The sequence below is a fragment of the Sciurus vulgaris genome (genome assembly GCF_902686455.1).
Source record: "Sciurus vulgaris genome assembly, chromosome: 12".
In the NCBI taxonomy this organism is placed as follows: Eukaryota; Metazoa; Chordata; class Mammalia; order Rodentia; family Sciuridae; genus Sciurus; species Sciurus vulgaris.
Window position 1 is genome coordinate 108,662,198 of NC_136473.1, and position 23,552 is coordinate 108,685,749.

The following is a 23,552-nucleotide window of genomic DNA, read 5'->3' on the forward strand; positions in this document are numbered from 1 at the left end:
ACAAAAGAGTTTACTCCTCATTCCTCTCTATTGCTCTTCCTCAGCTACCCAGTAAAAGTCCTTCAAATGGACTATAACATTTGGATTAGCTGATACCTAATGTAGCTCACCTTTCTAAAATTCCATATACTTGATGCTAGAGAGAAAAATAGACAAGGGAAAAAATACCAGAAGATAAAAATCAAAATGATAGTCAAAGTCCTTGTGAGAAACATTTAAATATTTATTTGTAAAAGAACAATCACCATTTTAGCTGGATAGCCTTTGATTTATAGAGAGGCTACATTTACAAAGGACAGCAAATGACCAAATGCTTACCACACCTGCCCTTTGAAACAAGGAACACAAAAACAAATAAAAAAACTTAAAACAAACAAAAAAAAGTTCTTCTAAATTATGTAGTGACCACAGCAAGTCACCTAACATTTTTATTAAGCTTACAATTTTTCATCTGTCAGAAAGCTGAGCAAAATGATGGATTATACTGACTCCTAATATAATTTTTTTTTTTTTTAAAAGTACTGGAGATTGAACCTAGAGGGGCTTAACCACTGAGCCAAATCCCCAATTCTTTTTATTTTGAGACAGGGTTTTGATAATTTGCTTATTAGGGTCTCATTCAATTGCTGAGGCTGGCCTCAAACTTGTGAGCCGCCTCCTTCAACCTTCCAAGTCACTGGGATTACAGGCATGCACCAGTGCACCTGGCTCTAACTCCATCTTGAATTACAAGAACACTGCTTTGGGAAACCAGGGCTTGATTCACAATATGACTTCACATCATTTAATATTAGAACCATCAAAGGATTTTTGAAATATTTGCCTACACATTATTGTTCAACCTTCACAAAAAGAATGCTGGTAAGGTAGACTATGTATGTACAGACATATTTCTCAATTAAAAAAGAAATATTTAGAAACTCTAGTTGCCTTTTATTGTCTTAGATAAGGTTTCAGTGTGTGGTACAAAGACTTCATTTGTGAACAAAATCACCAATCAAATAAAATGCTAATACAGAATGTGAGTTAAGAACAAAGATTCTTACTAAAACCAGGTTAATAAGATTAGTACTTATGAAATCAATCCTAAGCACCACAAGCCTTGAATTTAAATGGAAAGCTGATGACTTTCAGTCAAAAAAACCTTGGTGGATTTTTGCTAGTTACACGACAGTATGTCTAAAAAAACAAATTTACTATCAACTCCCTGATGAACATTAAATATTGGTCACTATAGAAAGGAAAACAAAAGATGGTACAAACAGATAACAATAGCCAGGTTCCTATCAAAACTTGCCATATCCTGTATTGATTACTTACATTATTAACCAAAGTATCCTCCATCTTTGCATTATTAGTAGCCACAGTGTTAGGCAGAGAGGAAGAAGGTGTAGTATAGTCTGTTACAGACTCCTGTGGAGGAGTAATAGAAAAAGTAAACTAATTAAACTAATTAAAGGATTACTTCCTTATGATAGCCTAACAGTTGTAAAGTTGTTTCAGAAGAAAGCAGGAAGGGAGAACAGATCTTAAGAATCAACTCACTAAAATCTTAATTCACTGAGGATCAGGAAGCTAATACAACATGAATCCATCATTAAAGTAATATTTCAACTATTGATGAGCTCCTGTACTTATTTAAAAATGCATCGTATAGTAGTAGGAGGTAGTCAACAGTACCAAATATTTATCTCTGTAGACGATTAAAAGAACTTTTTAGGTGTTTGACATACTTGATTTATAGATTACTATCATCAATTTTTGTTATTCTCTTCAAAATAAAAGAATGTAGATAAGTGAATATGAAAATATTAGTTGTCACAATAAATTAGATTTTAGGATGATGTTCCTTGTTTAATGTCATGAATCTCTTCTTTCAGTATGGTAGAGCTGGACCACTCTACTGAATTACTTATATGAATGTAGCTGTATGAGTTCTTTTTTGTTTTGTTTTTGTTTTTGGTACACTGGACCACTGAGCAATATCCCCAGCCCTATTTTGTATTTTATTTAGAAACAGGGTCTCACTGAGTTGCTTAGTGCCTTGCTTTTTGCTGAGGCTCACTTGGAACTCCCGATCCTCCCCACCTCAGCTTCCCGAGCCACTAGGATTATAGGTGTGCGCCACCAAGCCCGGCTGTAGAGTTCTTTTTGACTCGCTGCAAATACCATGATCTGTGGATGCTAAAGACTCCCTCATACAGATGGTATAGTATTTCATATAACCTATGCATATCTTTGTCATACTTTAAAAATCAGTCTCTGGGCTGGGGTTGTGGCTCAGTGGCAGAGCACTTGTCTAGCTCGTGCAAGGCACTGGGTTCGATTCTCAGCACCACATAAAGGCTGCCTGCCAACTTAAAAAATGTATATTAAAAAAAAAATCAATCTCTAGATTGCTTATACCTAATACAATGTACATGCTATGTAAATAGTTGTTACGTTGTTTACGAATTAAAGAAATAAACATACATGGTCAGTGTAGATCCAATTTTTCTTAGAATAATCTTTGATCTTTAGTTGGTTGAATCCACGGTTGTGAAACCTGCAGACAGAGGGCTGACTACATTTTTAAAGATCTATACCTTTCATTCAATTTGGCCTCTAAATGCAAGTGAACTAATTTGCTCCAAATGTGAAAGAAAACTGGCTACAATGGGGTTACTAAAAGTTTGCCCACTTTCTAACTTTAGAATCTCACTAGTAGGTAAGATAAGGTTCCAGTATAAATCTATTAGCAGAATAAAAGTAGCACAGAACAATTTTTGAAAAGCCTCCAATGCTGTGTTTTCTACTCCAAGTTACTCGAACAGTTCAGAATTAAGAGTCAATTTCCAGAAAAAGCAGTATAATTTACTCTAAAGGATTTTTTACATCACATATACATATCATGAAATAAAGTCTCCTCTGCAGAAACAATAACTATAGAATTACATGTCTCTGAAAAAATAGAAACAAACAAACAAACAAAAAAGTAACTGATGCATGTGAGACCCTGGGTTTGACACGCAGCACTATAAAAGGAAACAAGAGAACAGCGCTGCTGTTCTTCATTTTAGACAGGGTTTGTGCATGGACCGAGCGGGCAACCACCGCATTGCTTACCTTGGCATTAGTGCCATAGTCTGCGGATGACACGGAGATCATCGTTCCTATTTCCGTAGACATTTCTGAGACTGCTTTGGGTTCTTTTACTGTGATGGGATCTGTGCTTCTGACCGTTGCAGGACTTGGCTTCTCTTGTCCTTCTGGCTCCACCTGTTGGGCATCTTTTACTTTCCTATTTTTTAATGAACGTTCTTTCCCAATGGGACCAGGTTTATGTTCTTTGTTTTCTACTGGACTCAAATCTGGAAGCTAAAGTCAACATTTATGACAAAACTAGATGACAATGAAAGACATTCACTAAAAACTAAATTCAATTTTAAAACTATTTGTTCTCTATAAATGTTAGTGGTTTTCTTTTAAAATTATGCTGGGGATTATGAATCATGTTTACCTTCTGGGCTTTGATGGGTCCCGCCCGTGGCTGTTTTTGCCGTTGTTCTTTGGGTTCGGGTATTTTATCAGTAGACTTTTCCGAAAGTACAGGAACAACTTCATTTTCATTCCCATTTGAAGCTGGAGCACCAAACTGAATTGTGTCGATTCCCATTTCAACACCACTCTCTTGACCATTCTTTGTTCCCTAGTTAAAGAGTATTTAAAATTTGCTATCAAACCAGAGTTCAGATTTGACCAAATGTTTAGGTAGCATATTAGAAGAAGATTTAAAGTAATCTACACATTAACTGCAATTGACCATGATTACATTTCAGGAGAACTTTTCCTTAAGTGCTCATTATCTGCATTAGAAAACAACTGATAAGATGAAAATTAGGAAGACACTTCAGTTTAAGATGTTAAAGCTGTAAAAGAAAGCTGTGATCATGGGCATATCATAGCCTCAAATTGCCTCATCATTTGAAACAAATGTAAAAGCAACAAACACACAGATATTGTCAAACAGATGAATGAACGAGAAAGGAAAGTAATACCAGTGTCACTCACTCCTTGGAAAGTCTACTTTAAAAATAAAATCTTAAAATAATAGGGGGCTGGGGATATAGCTCAGTGGGTAGTGTGCTTGCCTTATAAGCACAAGGCCCTGGGTTCAATCCCCAGCACAACAAGAAAAAAAAGAAGAGAAAAGAAAAAAAACCTTAACATTAAAGTAGTATGTGACTGGTAAAGTGGCATACATACAAGAAATCAATTCAGCAGTCAGCCAGCTAATATACCAAGTAAGTACAGTTTCTGTGCTAGGCAATCAAGCTTGCATTCTAAAAAATAAAAAAAAAATAAAGAGAAAACTGAAAAGTCATGTAAGGGACATACAGAAATCAAATTAGGGTTAATGAATGAGACACTTTAGAATGGTAGACAAACAAAGTGATTCAGAAAAAGCTAACATGTAGTGTACAGGTCAAGAACAAAACAGGCCAGCAAGGCTGGGGCATAGCAACTTTTGGAAGGAGTGGAGGAAGATGGACAAGTAGGAGACTGGATGGCATGGGACTTGGTTGTAACAACTTATTTTATTCATGGAAAAAGAAACAAAAGACTAACGAGAATTAGGGAAAAAGCTCAACTACAGCTTTGGTCTAATAACTGAATCACAACTTCATATTACATCCTGGAGTTTAGTATTACTTATACGGTATACTGGTACTTGTTAAATTTCACTATAATAATGTTATTTTATGTTCACCTTCAAATACAAAGTGATAAAAATTAGAATAAAAATTTCCATTTGCTTTAGTCAGTGCTAAAATTCTATAGTCAAGTATACATGTACAAATAGTATTAAGAGAATAGAATATTGCTATTTTATTTAATCACTGTGAAGGCCATTAATTACATATAAAAATAATTAAGAACTCTACATAATTGAATAGGAAAAGATTGATGGTTAGAAAATGTCAGTTTTAAGATTATACCCTTTGTACAAAAAATGTTTATAAAGTATACATAATACAAACAATGATAATAAGTTCTCTCTTTCACTGCAGTCATCTTCTCACCAGAAAATTCTTCCCATCCTTGGAAGTATCAACTTTGCAAATTTAAAATTTCATGATGGGGAAAGAACAAACATTTACATAAAACCCAACCTTCTCTCCAGAAAACGTAAAACAAAAACAAAAACACAATGAGAATGAAGAAACCACTGTGAGATAAAACTGAGATACCACCAAAATACCTAGGTTCCCCACTGACTGAAGGTGAAGACATGTACACACCCCTCTGTCACATTCTATAGTGTAAGGCCTTTGAGAAAAACCTTGCAGCTATGAAAAAAAAAAAATACATATATAACACATACTTTTCACTTTGTCCCTCATATCAGCATGAAAGATCTTGAAACTTTGTGTTTAGTGCTCCTTATAATTAACCATAATGCCAATACCAACAGGCAGCAAAAAAAAAAAAAAAGACTCTTTGAATCCCGTCAAGCTCAAGTAGGGTTGTATGAAGAGTTCTCAAAGAACTTCATCATGAAAAGTGACGATGAGGCCTCCTCCAGTCCTACTACTAAAGTGGTATGTGGAGTAAATGGGAAATTTCCTCAAAAACACAAACAGAAAACCAAATGAAAAAACCTCAACTACGTCTTCATTTACTGCCCCATTTCTCTGAACCCTTTAAAAGCACAAAATTCATAAATTGCTTTACAACAGGGTACATTCTGAGAGTTGTGTTAAGATGACTTTTTCACAGAATGTCTTTATATAGACTGCCATGATGTCGATAAGTGATCTAACCTTAGAGAACTGCCATGGCATCTTGAAGGAAGTGTCAGGCAGCGTAGGAGTGTCCTCTGAGGTTTGCTACGCTGTCCTTATTCCCATTTTCTATTAAATTCACTCTAACCAAGCTTTCATGAGCCCATTTCTCCACTAATACTGCTCTCAAAGTCATCAGTGACTTCCTTAACGTCAACTGAAGCTGTTAACTCAGTGCCTCTATAGCTTGATCTACCAGCAGCATTTGACGTACTTCATCTATCCCTTCTTATTTTTATTTGGCTTTTAAGACACTTCAATCGCTTAGCTTCCCCATGTCCAGCATTTCCCCGAGCAGGAAAGTCCCTTAATTTTCTCTTCTCCTTCCTGATCCTTCTGTAGCTTCTCAAGTTCAGCAGATGGGAGTTTTATCCTTCCTACTGCTACTCAAGCCAAAAGCTCTGAAGCTAACTTTAACTGCCCTTTTTTCCAACACTCCACATTTAACTCACATCAGCTTGATCTTCATATACCCAGAAATTAACCATTTCCCATGACCTTCAATGCCATTTCCCTGATTTGTTATTAAATGACTACTACAATAGCATTCTGCTCTTACCTTGCCCCCATAGACTATTCTTAACAAAAAAACCCTTTCAAGTCAGATTCTGATACTCCTTTGCTCAACCCTCCAATGGCTTCCTACCCCTCCAAAGTCCCTACAGGACATAGCCTTCCTCTTCAATTTCATCTATTTTCTCCCTGTCTCCCATTTTGCTCTAGTTACGTGGTCTCTCCCTGAACTTTCTCAGATATATCAAATGTTCCCGCCTCATGGCTTTCCTAACTGCTATTCTCTGAATTTGAAATTCATTTTTCCCAAACGTTTAAATAGTATGCACTCTTAACTTTTTAAAATCTTTGATTCAAATGCTATTCAATTCCTGTCATTGTAACTACTCTAGAGGCTGAGGCAGGAGAATTGCAAGTTTGAGGTCAGCCTGTGTAACATGGTAAGTTCCCATCTCACAACAAATACACAAACACTGTGATCTAAGTAGGGTTTTCTGACCACCACCCTAAATTGTCACCATACTCCTCGGGAAATTCCTTAGGTACCTTCCCTGATCTGCTTTTATCCTCAGCTCTCATCACCATGAAGCATACTGTATCTGATCTCCAGCACCACAAAAAGAAAAAAAAAAACTACTATCATTTATTTTGACTGTCCGACACACTACAGTGGAAACCCTAGGAGGAGACTGTCCTTTTTAGTCCCAGGTTTTTAAGTTTATAAGTTAGAACAGTACAATGACAAGTGTCTGATAAACATTAGTTCATTTAACAATAACTTAGATGGGTGCATTGGGGCACGCCTGTAATCCCAGCGACTCGTGAGCTGAGGCAGGAAGTTTCCAGTTTAGGGACTGCCTCGGCAATTTAGCAAGACCCTGTCTCCAAATAAAATAAAAAGGTCCAGGGATATGGCTCAGTGGTAATCCCTGGTACTAAAGCAAACCATACCCAAACCAAAAACCAATGACCTAAATAGTCATTTCCCAATAAAGTACATGCTTGAGAAACTATGTTGAAACAATACCTTGTAAGAGGTTTCTAATTATTCAAGCTAGAAACATGATAGAAAATCCAGAATAGTAAGTGCACTTACATGTTCTGTTTCACAAGGTCTTTTTTAACGACTAGAAAGAAAACAAATGCTTAACCTTAATAAGACTGGGGGTGAGAAGTAGCTTATAAATGTAGAAGTCTGGCAACATTAAACACCACTTGGGAATTTATTAGAAACATACTCAGGTCCCAATCCAATGAACCATAAACTTTGAACATAGACTCAGCAATCTCTCTTAATAGGTTTTTTGGTGATTTTTCAGGCATACTAAGATTTGAATAATTTTAAAAAAATCTGTCATACTAACACTACCAATGCCAAGAAGCCTACTCCTACCTCTGATGAAGTAGTTGATCCAAAAGATGTTAAGGGTTTATTCCATGCACTGACTGCAGGTGGCTGTGGTGGACTAATGGGACCTACTAAAAATAAGACAAAGAAAATATGATTATTCAAATGGAGAAGCCGATAATTTCTAGTCCATTTAACTTTCTCATAATGGTAGCCAGACAATAAAACAATGACTTCTCATGTCACAGATTCTTACTTGCCAAAATAAAAAGTCCCCCTAAAAATTGTATGTTATTTTTTAAATCAACACAAACTTGTGTTCGTAAGATACAATATAGTTGTTAATTATGTTTATTTTAGAAATAAGAACTTTAAGAAAGAAAGCTACAAAAGAACTATTACTGCTTCTTACTATGAAGAATGAGATTAGAAAAAACACTGATATAAATAAAATGGAAAACCAACTTCAGTATTCCTGTGCCACACCATCTACCTTACCTCTCTGGTACAGACTTACATTTCTTAGAGATGTCATTCAGCACAGTTGGGGATGACACCTTGTTATCCCATAATTCAGCTGTAAGAGTACTATGTGACTGTGGAGTCTGGATGGATTTCCCTGTGGCTACATAATCTGTGCCATTAGGTGTCTGAGCTGAAGGTAGCCTAATCGAAGGTGGTGGCTGTTTTGAAGGCTGTGTTGAAGTCTGTAGTGGATTCTGGACTGGTTTGTGGGTCTGTGCCTGAGTCTGGGCTGGAGTGGTAGGGGCTGGGGCTGGGGTTGGGGTTGCAGCTGAGGCTGGGGCAAGTGGGACTGGGGCTGCTGGGGCTGAGACAGGTGGAGCTGAGACAGCTGGTACAGTTGGGGCTGTGACAGCTGGGGCTGCAATTGGAGTCGAAGCTGGTGCTAGGGCTGAAGCAAGGATGGGAATTGAAGCTGAGGCCAGAATGGGGACGGAAGCTGGGGTTGACACTGAGGCAAGGATGGGGGCTGAAGTTGGAGCTGAGATTGAAGCTGAAGAAGAAGCTGTGACTGTGGCAGAAGTGGAGGCTGGAACTGGGGCTGAGGCTGGAACCGAAGTTGAGGCTGAGGTTAGAATTGGAGCTGGGGCTGAGACTGGAATTAGAGCTGTGGGTGATGCTAGAACGAGAGTTGTGGTTGAGGCTGGAACTGGAACTGTGGGTGGTATCAGAACTGGAGCTGAGGTTGAGGTTGGAGCTGGTGCTGAAGCGAGAGTTGAGGCTGGAGACTGGCTCTGTGGGGTCCCTGTAGCCTGCTTTTTTGCAAACCTTGGAGGAAGCTTAGAAGTCTGACTTCTTCCTTTATCATTTGCATTCTTTTTGTTCCAGACCTTTAAAAAAATGGTGGAAATTGTTTTGTCAATAACACAGCTGGAAGCAACAGTTCACACATGTACGGTCTTTCTTTTATGGTACTGGGATTGAACCCAGGGACGCTTTACCACTGAGTTGTAGTCCCATCCCTTTTGCTAAGTTGCTGAGGCTGGCCTTGAATTTGGATCCTCTCCTCTCGTCTCCTGAGTCACTTGGATTACAGGTGTGTACCACAGTGCCCAGCTCATGCATGTAATTAATAACAAAATAAACTACTGATAACTTAGATCTTTTACTTTACCAAAGAGGCAATCAAAGAGCAAGGCTGTAAGACAAACATTGTACACTTTTGATATATACAGGTCCACAATTTTTTTTCCACAGTTCTGAAACTAAATTTATTTGGCAGCCATACCCGACCTGAGCAGACAAAAGACTACTTAGTACCTCATTCAACTAGTGTGTTTGTCAAAAAAACATTAATTTTGGGAGTGTGGTTGGCCATAGAGGGCACACATACTACTTTACCTTCAGTCTAGCAAGAATAAATGACTACTGAAAATATCTGGCTCCAAGGGTTGTTGGCTCAGTTAAACTCAATAATTATTCTTTTCATCCTGTGCATTTAAATGAACTAATTTAGATTATAATAGGAACTTTTCTAGGCTAAGACTCTATAATCTGTTGGATCAAGGCATTTGTGTTCATTAGATTTTCATGGTCACTTAAAATTAACACTACTATGAGGGAAATAACATGATAATGTGAACGTATAAATACACTGCTGAATTTAATTAAAGAAGGTATACAATGATTATATTGTAAAATTCACCCTAAATAATAAAACACAGGCTTGACTTTACCAGTAGACAGAAACCTTGATTTGCTAACATACTTTGGGCAGCAATTTAAGTAAGTAGTGAGAAACTGAAACAAGTTTTAAACCTGTATGACTTGTTCTTCCTTCTTTCGGCGTTCCTCATCCTGTAAACGTTTTTGCTGCTTTTTGGACACCACTTCAGTAAAACCATCATCATTCAAATTTGACTGGGGGTCTTCAACTACTGTTACTTCAGGATGATCATCAATTATAACAACACCTGGAGTTGTGAAAAGAGATTTAAATAATATTTTCCTTGTTTCAAATCAAAGAACAGAAATGTTGTCTAGTAATGCAGTAATGGGGGGAGGGAGGCAAGAAGGGCGGGGGAGAGAGAGAGAAGGGGAGGGGAGGGAGGGAGGAATGCATAAGCGAAAAGAAGAAAAGGGATTTGGCTGTTTTAATTTATAGGATAATCTATTCCCCATCCTATAAGATGGCCATGCATAAGATTTCAAAGATTTCATAAGAAAGGTTAAAAATAAAAATCCTCAAACTGTACACTGTGAATGACATGATTTTTGTTCTCTGTAAGCAATATAAATACTAATGCCTTAAAAAAAATCATAATTATCCTATGACTTACCAACTCCTACCTCTTGACCTCAGATTTGCAGTGATTTAACAGTAACTTTACCTCATTTGCATTCCCCCACTCTAAAAGGTGGCTGGGCTATTGCTATTATTTTCCTTTTTCAAAGGATGAAAGAAGCTCTGAAAAGCTGATCTGTTAAAGATGAGGCTGGCATTGTTGATCTTCTGACTCTTAATGCCCTATTTCACAGACACCCTGTCTACAAAGTGTAGTTGTTAAAACAAATGAAATTAACATGAATGTAAAACAGCCAAAAGGTATAAACATCAAAACCACCTAGTTGAAGATCTCATGTATTTTCAACTTCGTGTCCAAGTAACCATTATTTAGCCCACCTTAAATTTTGTATCTTAAAGAGTATATGAACTCTAAATCTATTAAATGGCTATTCAAATAAAACAAATTAGTTCAGGTGATGTGGTTTTTAGTTATAGATTTAACTGTTCATGAATGAGTTCACGGGCAATCTACAGATAATTCCTTTTAAATAGATTAAAAACCAGCATTTATAAATTTATGATCACACAAATGGTATGCCTTTACTCCGTGTACAAACAGAGAAACAACATGTATCCCATTTGTTTACAATAAATAAAAACAAAGCAAAACAAAACAAAAAAACCAGCATTTATGGAAAGGCTTATAGGGAAAATGAAAAATGAATACTGAGACTGGTTTTTGCTCATTAGAAAATGATTGTTACTGCTTTTCCAATAAAAAAACTTGATTTCAAAAGAAAAGAACCCAACTCATTTTGAATGATCTAAGACACTTTTATTTAAGATATTAGTAACTGTAAAAATGAAGCATGCACCCATTTCAATTAAAGGTCTTTGTCAGTTGTCTTAAAGGATGTCAATGCAAGGTGAGGAGGCCTCCCAATTCTAAATTCACCTTGCTTTTCAACTAGCGGTCCTGTCCTTCCTAACCCACAGTTTTACTCTCCAAGTTTTCGGTAACCAACAGTTAACTGTCTACAAATATTAAACGAAAAAGTCAGAAGTAAATAATGAGTAAGTTCTAAGTTGCATGCCATTCTGAATAGTGTGATGAAACCTTGTGCCATCCTGCCCAGGCATAAATCATTCTTTGGCCAGTGTACCCCTGCTACCTGCCCATGAGTCACTCAGTAGCCTGTTACCAGATCAGATAAGGAGGTATCACAGTGTTCAATCAAATAATTCTTGTCTAGGGACTAATGCTACATTATTCATGATTCACTTCATCTCATCATTTAGATGTTCTATCACCACATATCACAAAAAAGGTGGGTACAAGATAGTATTTTGAGAGACCACAACCACACAATTTTTATTACACTACTGTTATAATTGTTCTTCTTTATTATTAGTTATAATTGTTAATCTTTTACTGTGACTAATTTATATATTAAATTTTATCTACAATTTCAGGTATCTTCAGTGGGTGAGGGAGATGACTATATATCATAGTGTGCATGTGAGAGAAGCCTCTCTTCACAGCTGTGCCATAACTTATTATTTTAACTTTCTTGAGTAGGAGCTTCCTTAAATCTTCTGCAAAGTTATTTTGGCATTTACATATAGTTGAGCAAACTTTCTGTTATTTTCAATACCTGTTCTTGGCTGGTACTTTACTATACTTTATGCTATTCAATCAGTGTTATCAGGAAAACAATCTGAAGATGACTAACTCTTAAATATAATTTTAATAAATCAAAATAAGCAGTCCAATCTTTATTATCCATTCAGAAATATACAGAGCTCTTGTCTCTTTTTATTATATCTTAACCCAACAATAAGATACTTTGAGAAATTTCTAGCCAAAACTTCTTTGGAAGAAGGAAAACTGGTAAACAAATCTGGAAAGATAACCCTGCTGGGTTCCGTGGACTTTGAGTAATGTTCACTTATTCTTCCAAAGCTTGGTAATCCATTTCCTCAAGATTTCTCAACTTAAGTACTATTAATATTTGGGCTGGCTGTCCTGTGCTCTATAGGATGTTTAGCAGTATCTCCAGCCTCTACTCACTAGATGTTAAGTAGTACCTCACTCCAGATGGGAGAGTTAAAAATCCCTCTAGACCTGGGTGTGGCAGCACACACGTGTGATTCCAGCAATTCAGGAGGCTGAGGTAAGAGGATTCCAAGTTCAAAAGTAATCCTGGCAATTTAGTGAGACCCTTTCTCAAAATGATAAAAAACCAAAGAGGACTAGTGATGTAGTTCAGTGATAAAGCACCCTTGGATTCAATTCCCAGCACTGCAGAAAATACAAAACAAAATCTCTCACAACTCCAGAGACAGACAAGTATCCCCTAAGGTGCAAAATCACTCATGTTGAGAATCACTACTCTAAATGATCTAACTAGAAATCCTTAAACATAAAATGAAGATCAGTTTACTTTTCCATATAGATTCTAAAATGGTGATTTAGAAGTGCGGTTCTCAAACTTTACCATGCACTGGAATAACCTGAAAAACAGATTGCAGCCATCTACTCTCAGATTTGATTTACTAGGTTTAGGGTGGACAAGAATTTGCATTTCCCACAAACTTCCAGATGATGTTGATAGTCTGAAAAGTAAACTTAAAGACTCACTGGTCTAGAAGTAAGGGCCAATACCTGGACCCAAACTGGGATTTAGTATGTATAAATCACCATGACTGAGATGAAAGAAGAACCCACCTATACCTTTTAAAACTGGAATAACTACCTAACCTAACCTTCCCATTACAACTATCTGCTCTTAGTAAATCTCTCACTGTTTTCGTTTTCAGCTTCGGTTTCATCTCAGTGAATAACAGTGCACTTTCGCATTTTAAATGTCTCTTCGGACAGTCCTTATTAGTGTCCTCCTCCTATTCTCTTCATGTATCATTTTCCACACTGGCCACTCATGATTTCACAGCTCCCTTAAGGCATTTCTCCATAGCAACAAACTCTTGTGTAGTATTACTTATTCCCAACTTCCCAGGTCTTAAAAAAACAACCTTGCCAAGGTTATTACTCATTAACATTTTTTCCTTGTGTTTTCACAGAAATAGAACTTGCATACATCGAGATAAGCATCTTCACTTAGTACCTGTATGGCAAGGTAAGGTGCATTAATCAATTGTCTCCTTTATTAGGCACAACAGTAAAACCCTGATGGATTATCTTTACCAATTTTTTTTTTTTTTTCCCGGTACTGGGGACCAAACTTGTGAGGCAAGCACTCTACCAGCTGAGCTATCTCCCCAGCCCTCTTTAACAAAATTTTTATAAAGCATTTAAAGTTAGGCTAAAAGTTGGTGTTATTTTACTTTAAATTAGTATTTCACAATCACCCTCTTATCTCTACCCTAAACATTTCTTTCCTTCTCTGATGACTTCTTTATAACATCAACTTAAATGTAACAAAATGAAAAGAGTTGATGACATACTTGCATAATTGTTGAGATCAAACTGTGACAGAGCATCTACTTTCTCCTTGGGCTTCTTAGGGCCTGGCTTTGCATCCTCTCGTTTCTTCCCAGTAGAATCCTTGGAGTTCTTTTGTCCTGCACCATTAGGTGCTCCCTCCGGGTGGTGTGCAGAGCTGTTACTGGCAGGGTCAACACCTGCTATGCCTGAAGACTGGTCATCAAATGGCCTACAAAAATAATTTGAAATATTACTACCCTCACACCCCCAAGCAAAATAAAAATACTCTTATTGGCAGTTTATCAAGTTTAAGAACAGCACTGGGATAGAAGACTCTAAAGCCAATCCAATAAAGTCTGAATCACCTTTGAGAGAACTTCTTCACCAAAACTGAGCCTCCCAATCAAAGTAGATTAGAGATTTTCCCCAGCAATGAAGTTTCAGAATCCTAATCATCCCCAGAAGGCTCTTACTGTACTCATGTCTATCCTAGTATAAATGAGCCACTTAATATTATTTATAACAGAAAATTCCCAATATTAAGATCAAAGTATTCATGACAGATTCTTTTCCAATGTGGGCATCTCATAAAAATTTAAGAAGCAGCCTATATTTATACTATATGTGATATACATATAAAGTTTAATTGGATTTATAAATCAATGTAAACATATTAAAAAAAACATATTTAACATGAAAATACTTCACTTCACAAATCAAAATATATTCCTAGTTTTGGTTTCCTAACAATGTATAGGTTTATTTTTAAAAAAATTTCCAAAAGACTTATATAAGAGTATGGAAAAAGGGTTTATTAATTCATTTTCACATTAGCCTCAAGTATTATGCAAAATGAAAGCGTACCAAGTGCCTCACATGACCTCAAGCACTTGAAGAATGAACTCGTTTTCTCTAAATAAGACTCTAGTAAAACATTTGCTTTACCTATAATCAGTCACTGCTATTTCTGCAGGCTCCAAGTTGTTGCTATCTACAAGGTACAAAAATCAGATCGAGATTTCCCTTGAATCATATTATTTGAAATCTAATAATTCAGTTACAGTTGAGGAATTATTTGGTTCAGCATTTTTGGTATTCTGATCTCTTGGTCTACAAAGGGATATTCACATTATGAGTTAAGCAGGCATTCAGAAAACAAAACTGGCAACATAATTTCCCTGGAATCTTTTCTAATGATCTGGAAAGCAAAAGAATTTTCCCTTACTAGAATAGTAACCTGAAATATTAAGTATGAAAATAAGGAATTCAGATTAATGCAATATTGCCAGATTCTTATTAACTTAGGCTGCAACTCTGGAAATCTGATTTAACAATGGGGCACACACTCATAATGGCTGATTACTACATATTAAGTGTTAAGTGCATTACAAATGTTGTCTTAGTAATTATCACACACTGAACACTATTACTTTCTCTCCATTTTACTGGTGAGGAACCAACTAGGAAGTACCAGAGACTTGATTTGACCCAGGTATTCTGAACCTTAATTGCTACCTGATTCTAAAATCAATACTAATATATTGTTATTAAAGGACTAGACCAAGTTCAGCATAATTTAGAAAGTTGTTTTTTTTAAAATCCATTTCTATGGCATTTATGTTATTGGTAGCCTTGGGGGTTGGGCAGAGATTTTTTTTGGGTCTCTTTCTAGTTGGATCAACTAAATTCAAATAGTTTTGTAAATTCAGAGGGGAATATAATTATCTTTAAGGTTCAACATGATTCTTGAGAAACTGGTGTACAGTGACAAGAGTATACAGTTACAACATATTAATTTAAATATCAGAACTATACAGCACCAGTTTTGCAAGGAGAAACTAATAGAGGAGGGCTACCCACCAGCAATAAGATGACTTAACAAATAAAGATCCTGCACATGTCCCTCCATGGGTGTGTGAAATTTCCAAAGCTACACCCTTTTAAGAGGACTTAGCATGTGAAGCCTTCTAAGTGGCACTACCCTGTTCTTCAAGCTCCTTTGGGGAATACAATGGCTTGGTCTTCTATTCTAGATTGGCTCTTTGCATGATTCAAACCAAGAATTCTACTTTCAGCTTCTTTTAAGGCACATACGTCTTGTATGGATAAAAAAGTACTCACCCTCTCTTTCCACTTTTTGATGGTGGGCCACTTCTTCTTTCATTCCTTGGACCTGAGAAATTCCTTCCTGATTTGGGTGGGCCACTGTTGCCACGTCGATTCTGCCGATCTACCCCAGGTCGCTGACTGGAGAAGCTTCTCTTTGCTATTTCTCTCTTCGGGGGCAAGGTATTCTCACCAGCCTTGACAACTGCTTGTACATTCAAATCAGCATTTTTTTTTTCATCCCTTTCCCGCCTCTCATTGAAATCACTGCTTTCAGAGGCTGTTTCCCACTCTTCATTCGCCTGATCTGAAGAGTTCTGGTTAGATAAATCTGGTGTCTTATTCCCAGGAATATCCCCAGCAGTACTGGCTGGTTCTTGGACCATATTATTAACGGTGCCATTTGTGGGCACTGGCACCTCATTTGTTTTTGAAGCAGCTTCCCTCTCTCTCAGCCTTCTAAACCGAGGGGGCTTATCTTGCCTTGGTGGTCGGGTAGGACGCTGCCTTCGGGGCCTCTCTCTGGCTGGGTCAAATTTTCGTTCAAATTTTGGAGGCCTTTTATCTGCTGGTATAGGAACAAACTGCTCATGTCTTCTTGGAGGCTCTCCATCTTCTGGTTTAGGAGCTTCTGTCTGCCTTGGGTTCCACTGATTGTCCCGATAAGCAGGTCTTCGTAAGGTAGAAGGACGTGATGGGCGGCCTCCAGGATCTCTTCCACCCCGCCTAAAAGTCCCCCCTCTGCCTCGCCTTGTAGGCTCTCCTTTAGGGAGGAAGCCTGGTTTTGACTTATCATCATCCCTAACATAAGGCTTTTCAAGTGGCCGATTATCTATCCGGACATGGTTTTCAGGCTTGAAAGACTGAGGCTTTATGGGTTTTTTGTTTTCAGATCGATCCTCTCTTTTGGGGAGTTTGCCTTTGCTTAAACTATCCTTGTCACTTGCACTTTCATGAACTTCACTGTCTGTGTCAGTCTCTGAACCCCGCTGACGTCTTCTTTTGGGGACGACTTCAAAATCGGAACTCTCACTTCGTGTCTCACTTTCTTCTCGCTGTCTCGGAGGGCCCGAAGGCATGTGCTCTGTTCTTGGCTTGTTGTCTCTATACTGAGGATAATCCCGAGTGTGTCCTCTTCCACCCCTGCCACGCCCTCCATAAGAGCCTCTGTAGCTTCGACCCCTGGAGTAATATTCACCTCGGCCTCGGCCTCGGTATCCTTGATCTGGAAACCAGTCTCGATCTCTAGCTTCTTTCCAGTATGTCCTGGGGGGTAAAGTTGATTCTTTTTTAATTGCTGGTCTTGAATCTGGTCGAGGTCTCTCTATACCAACATCTTTGCTGATAACTTTCTCAGGCTGTTTTTCTTCTTTGACTGTTGGTGCTGTAATAGTTTGCTGGTTTACAATTTTCACTGCGGGCTCCACCTGAACACTACTTACAGTTTCCACAGGCTTCTCAGTATCTTGAGATGGCTTGTGAGCAACAACTGAAGTTTCTGTTGAAGGAAGTTTCTCTGATTCTGGCTGCACTGGTGGGGGAACTGACTGTGGCTGACTTGGTGCTGGAGATGGTGGTGGGGGAGGAAGAAGATCTTTCTTTTCTGTCTTTTCAGGTTTTACAACTTTCTCAGTGACCTTTTCAACCTTTTCTCCTTCTTTCTCTTTCCTTTGCTCCCGTTCCTCTTTCATATCTCTAAGTACAGGTTTTTTAATGGGACCTGATCTTCTCACAGGTCTATCATTACCTTCTTCCCTTCTGTTGGAGCTTGGTCTTGGGCCCCAACGAGTTTCTGATTTAGATTTATACACCTTTTCAGGTTTTGGTCCTTCAGAAGAACGTAGAAAGCCATCTTTTCTTGGTTTCTCCTCTGGCCTTTCTATGTCTTTGGAATCAATGCATCTACCTGTTACTTTAGGAATGCTCCCAGAGGGCTCATTTCTTTGCTCCTCTGATTTCTGAGTATGATTAGATCCATGGGAAACACTTCTTTTCCGGGAAGGCTGACTTTCTAGAGCTGAAATTCGCTCTTCTGGAGGAGTGGGCAAGGTCTTTGGATCAGGTACATCAAAACAAGCAGACTGATTATTTTTATCAGTATGGTGAGGTCTAATGTCTTCCACAGATCTGCTTAAAAACTTCTGTACTTCTGTTTCACTTGATTCTCTGACAAAGTCTGCTTTTGGATGAGTTTCCAACTGACTGTGTTCTACAGGATAAGCAGTGGTAATCTGTTCCGGCTCCAATGCAGCTTCAGGCCTACAATGATGAAAGTTCAAAGGCATAACCAACAAAGCAATCTTTCCCACATGTCTGTGTACAGCAAAAATAACCTAATTTAAAAATATTAACTCTGGACCATGTGAATCATAAAGAGTATCTTTATCTCCTTATAAAAAGTTCAGTGCATCATTATCCACAATGACCAAGATGGGGATAGCCTAATATCTATGCATAGCTGAATGAGTAAATATTATTTAGTAGAATATTATTCAGAAACAAAAAGGGAAATACTGCCATACACTACAACATGGATAAACCTTTGAGCCAGTCAGGACAAATACATGATTCTGCTTATAGGAGGTATCTAAAATAATCAGATGCATCAAGTCAGAAAGCAGAGTGGTGGCTGCAAGGGGCTGAGGGTAGTGGAGAAATGGGAAGATGCTGCTTTGATGGTAAAAGTGTCAGTTACACAAAATGAAGCAGTTCTGAGGCTCTGCTATACAAGACTGTGCTTGACAAGCACAGTCTTGTACAGCAGAGGCCCCCCCTCCCGATACTTACTGGGCATTGAACCTAGGACTTCACATATGTTAGACAAGTGCTCTTATCAGTGAGCTACAACTACCCTTTTAAAATATTAACAGCATCTTGGTAGTTGCCCAGGCTGAACTCAAACTTGTAATCTTCCTACCTCAGTTTCCTGAGGCATGTGCTACAATACCTGGCTAATATTATACTGCATACTTAAAAATTTTAAGTGGGTAGATCTAATGTTATGTGGGGCTTTTAAAAACTATGATTAAAATCTAAGAAAAACAAAACAGATGTTTAGACCATGTGGTGTCAACTGCTAACACATCAAGATTAATAATTTTCAACTAGAATGAAAGAATACAGAGTGAATCCATAGGTTCTAATTATAAAACATGATTATAAAAAAAGCCCCATAAAAGAGAAGTTCTAACTATATTGTTAAGATTATTAGAGGTCCCACCAATTGTTTGCCTCTTTAAAGAAGCCTCATAAATTAATATTTCTCCTTATCTTGGTCTTAGAAATTTTCCAAGCTACTAATAATCAAATGTTTATAGTTTTTCTCTATAAGATTTATTTCAGTACTTAGCCAGGTGACATAAACATGGTAGATAAAAGACTTGCCAATTTTATTATTTAATGTTCACGTGTCAGCAATTAAGTTCCTAGAACTAGCTTACAAAATGTCATTCTCCATACAGCAATGTCATTAAAAAGAAACTGTGTCCAAAAATGAAATTAAGTGTGCTAAAAAAGGAAATGATATTTGTGATCTTCAATACACTAAACAGTTTTTTTTTTTTTTTTCTACCACATTACTCCATCTGGGCTATTAATAATTTTAACAATTTATTACCTCGCACCCTCAGGTTCTTCAGCTGCCTTGGGAGCAGTTGCCTGCTGAAGCTCCGCATGAGGATAGGGATCTGATCCCCACATCACACGAGGCTCCGGAAGGGAAATTGCATGATCTCTTGGAGATCTAGCTATGTGCTCGAATGACTCAGAACTGTTTGGTGACCCTTCCATCTGTTCTCTTCTCATTAATGGTTTAGGGGGAATCATTCCTGTAACAAAGATTTAGAAAGAGATGAAATTTCAATTATAAGAAGTGAAAGAAACAAAGTAATACAGATTATTAATTAACATTCAGAATTCTCTATACTTAAGTTTTTTCCTGAGAAAAATGGAAATCATAAGATAATTGTTCTGTAAATGGTATTTCATTATTGTTAAAACAGACTTCATTAAGAATTAAGGAAGCAAAACAAGCAAAATCACCAACAGCAGAATATTTTAAAGCAAAACAGTATTATATTTATAAAAAGCAGGCAAACACTGTGATTTCAAGCATATTAACACAAAGATCAAGAGAATCATACCAAGTGACAAATTTCAGAGAAAAACATTTCCTACGGCAACTTCCACTAAGCTACCATTAATATGTTGTAAAACATGCTGCTTAAACTCCAAAACATCACTGGAAACGTTAATATCAAGATGTGGTTCTGATTTTTTTTTATCACCCCAAAATTATCCTCAATACATTTTGATAAAGGATTATCTGGACTTATTACAATGGACTGCATAAAAGACTGCCCATTTATTTGTTTTTTTGGTAAATCTATGAATAAATTCCAATGTTAGTATGGTAAATATATAGGAAATTAAAATGCTGGCTTATGTATTATATAGACAAAATTCAAATGTTGAAGTATCTGAAGAATAAAAATAATTAATCGATAATAGATACTAATAGAGTAAATATTTTCCATCTCCAAAAATTTAAGCGATATTTACAGAGGAGAAAAGAACTGTTATTTTGGTTGGTACAAGTATCTGGTATTTATGCTGAAAGAAAGCTATAATCTTATGATTAAAACCTAGAGTGACTATTAAAATTAGTACTAGAATACAACTATCAAAGAATAAAGACTAAAAATGTGGGGAGGGAAGGAGCACACCAAAACGAATGACTCAGCAAAACTGCAAATGAGTCACAAGAAAATGTTACCAGGGTGAATGGGCGGAATCTCCATAGCAGGTCTTCCTGACATCATTCGCGGATCCATGTAGGACTGCATCATGAGCCACCGTGGATCAAAACCCATAGAAGCCAGATGCTGGGGGTGAGGCTGCATAGGCTGGTAAAGAGGCCTGTGTGGTGGAGGAGGGACAGTACTGCTGGATGGTTGTGAAGGAACAGTTTGTGCAAGGACACCTTGTTGCTGCTGCTGCTGCCACTGCTGTTGTTTCATCTGTTCCTGAAAAAGCAAGGCCTCACAGGTAGAGACTGTGGTTCCACATGATAAATACTATAGTCAACCATATCAGAAAATAACGCCTGCTTTTTAATCCTTGAGGGAAGAGACACTTAACCATGAGAGTTGGCAAGACAAAAGAACAAATGATTTTGTACTACCTTTGACTTAAGCACCTAATCATTCACTTATGAGGCAGACTATATCATGGAATGACCCAGGTCAAGGTAAGACTCTCATCAATAAACACTCATTAAAAAGGAAAACAAGGGCTGGGTTGTAGCTCAGTGGGAGAGTGCTTGCCACGCACGTGTGAGGCACTGGGCTCCATCCTCAGAACCACATAAAAGAATAAATAAAGGTCCTATATCCATCTACAACATAAAATATTTTCAAAAAAAGAAGAAAACAATTTTGCCAGGTGTGGCAGTGCACACCTATAATCCCAGAAACCTGTGAAGCTGAGGCAAGAGACCACAAGTTTCAGATCCGCCTGGGAAACTTAGGAAAAACGTCTTAAAAAAAAAAAAAAAAAAAAAAAAAAAAAAAAAGTGGGTAGTTTTGAGGGTGTAACACAGTAGCAGAGTGTCACTGAGTTCAATCCCCAGTACTGTGGAGGGGGGGATTTCAAGGGAAATTTCTGTGCTTTAAGTATTTTAGGTTTTATGTCAAGTTAATTTCTCAGACCACTGAACAAAAACCTCTTGAACAAACGAACATAATGAGACGTTTTTATCGTTACCTGTTGCCGCTGGAATCGTGGTGGTAATGATTTCTGAAATTGCTTGAAATAGCCAGATAACACAGCAGGTCGAGGTTGAGACCCTGACTCTGGTTCTGCTTCGTGGACCACTTGTGCAGTTTCCTTTTCACTTCGATTGTTGTCTTGCCTAGTGAAAACTGGTTCCTCCTCTGCCCAGAGAGAAAGCGTAAGATAATGTTATTAAGCACACAACTTCCATAGCATATTGAAATTATTACATTGAAACTGTAAATTTAAAGGGGGAAAGCTTCCTCAGTACTGCAAAACACTGTTTTGTATTCTAATTAACTATAAATCATACTATAATCAAGGTAACAGATTGTCCAAAACCTTAGGTTTCCTAAAGCTGGATTCTTTTTCTTTTTTGGTACTGGGGAATGAACTCAGAAGTGCTTCACCACTGAGTCACATCCCAGCCCATTTTCTTTTATATTTTGAGTCAGGGTCTCACTAAGTCGTTGAGGTTGGCCTCAACCTTAAGATTGTACTGCTCTGGCAACCAGAGTTCTTAGGACCACATAGGTGTGTGCCACTGAACCTGGCAGGATTCTTAAGAGAGATCACAGACTCAAATGCTTCATCACACAAAAATCTATATTTGATTTTGTGATAAGACACTTCAAATTCTATTTCCCCTATTTTCAACATACTTCAGTACAACATTTAATGCCTCTACTCACTAGGACCTATATGAAAACAAACGGCCTATACATATATAAAAATAGAAGAGATTAGTTTCTTTATTTACTTATTGGAGCAAGAGGCTATTACCTATAAAGAAAACCACTGGAGTTTAAGTATGAAGACAACAGAATAATCACCGTTTATCTTTAAACACATAAATCATTTTGTAAATAAAAGGCACCTGTCAAGTGTGCTACACTAAAAGGAAAGCCACACACATGCACAAAAGTTTTCGTCTCAAGAAAAACCAATGGTGTTCATTTGAGTATGTCATTAGTAAAAATTATAAAACCATGTTTGTTAAAAATTTTCTCAGATGAATAGGGATGAATTTTAAAAGGAAATTTCTTTTACTAATGTAAAAGCATGCTGTAAAGAATTACAAAACACATTTGTCTTGTCTGTACTACATTCAACTTTAAGAATGTTGTTAAAGGAAAAATAAAGTTTTAGAAAAAAGAGCCAAGGCAAGTTACATAATAAATGGGAACATTTCACCGATAAAACCTAGGTTAAAAATTAAGGACCAGTAAATACAGATTATTAGAAACAAAAGTGGCGTATATACGTTAACCAATGCTAAATTAACTCATCAGTCAACATATATATTCAGTGGCACTAGAACTAAACTATGAATTTCCTTATTTCTAATCTACATTTTTATTAGATTCTGAAGGTTATCTTAGTATTCTTTCTAATAAAAAGTATTGATCCATATTAACATATGACAACATTATTCATTTTGAATGTGAGAGAACTTACTTTGCATTTTTTGGTGTTGTGAGCAATCTTAAGTGCTTTTGATATGTAACAAGACTAATATCAATAATAGTCTCTTAAGACTGATTAATACAGAGAAAATGTATGAAATCTGTTCATCTTAACAGAAAAAACAATGTGGCCTATTCTCATTTAAAAAAATTGAGATAAAATATTCTTTTCAGTTTTGTTTTTTTCAGTGCTAGGGATAGAATCCAGGGCCTTTAACATGCTAGGCAAGTACTCCACCACTGAGCTATAGGTCCTACCCTTTTCAGTTTTTTGATATATCAAATAATCATGTTGAAGGTGACCCTGAGTAAAAAGTAAGTTTAAAAA

The 23,552-nt window shown here is 37.2% G+C and overlaps 1 protein-coding gene across 12 annotated transcripts in view; it reads right to left on the reverse strand.

Annotated features, from left to right (window-relative positions):
* The window catches only part of PRRC2C (proline rich coiled-coil 2C), a 90,945-nt gene that overhangs the window by 24,144 nt on the left and 43,249 nt on the right, over positions 1-23,552 (reverse strand). For 9 of the 12 annotated variants that reach the window (XM_079106357.1, XM_079106353.1, XM_079106356.1 and 6 more), the window contains exons 13-23: positions 21,750-21,919; positions 20,761-21,010; positions 19,603-19,813; positions 16,002-18,245; positions 13,901-14,109; positions 9,967-10,121; positions 8,204-9,038; positions 7,732-7,817; positions 3,500-3,688; positions 3,106-3,357; positions 1,321-1,413 (exon numbers count right to left, since the gene is read on the reverse strand). In XM_079106357.1, the coding sequence (XP_078962483.1) occupies positions 1,321-1,413; positions 3,106-3,357; positions 3,500-3,688; positions 7,732-7,817; positions 8,204-9,038; positions 9,967-10,121; positions 13,901-14,109; positions 16,002-18,245; positions 19,603-19,813; positions 20,761-21,010; positions 21,750-21,919 (4,694 nt within the window). The remainder of the gene's footprint in view (positions 1-1,320; positions 1,414-3,105; positions 3,358-3,499; positions 3,689-7,731; positions 7,818-8,203; positions 9,039-9,966; positions 10,122-13,900; positions 14,110-16,001; positions 18,246-19,602; positions 19,814-20,760; positions 21,011-21,749; positions 21,920-23,552) is intronic. The other 3 variants (XM_079106360.1, XM_079106358.1, XM_079106354.1) reach the window with 2 other exon arrangements.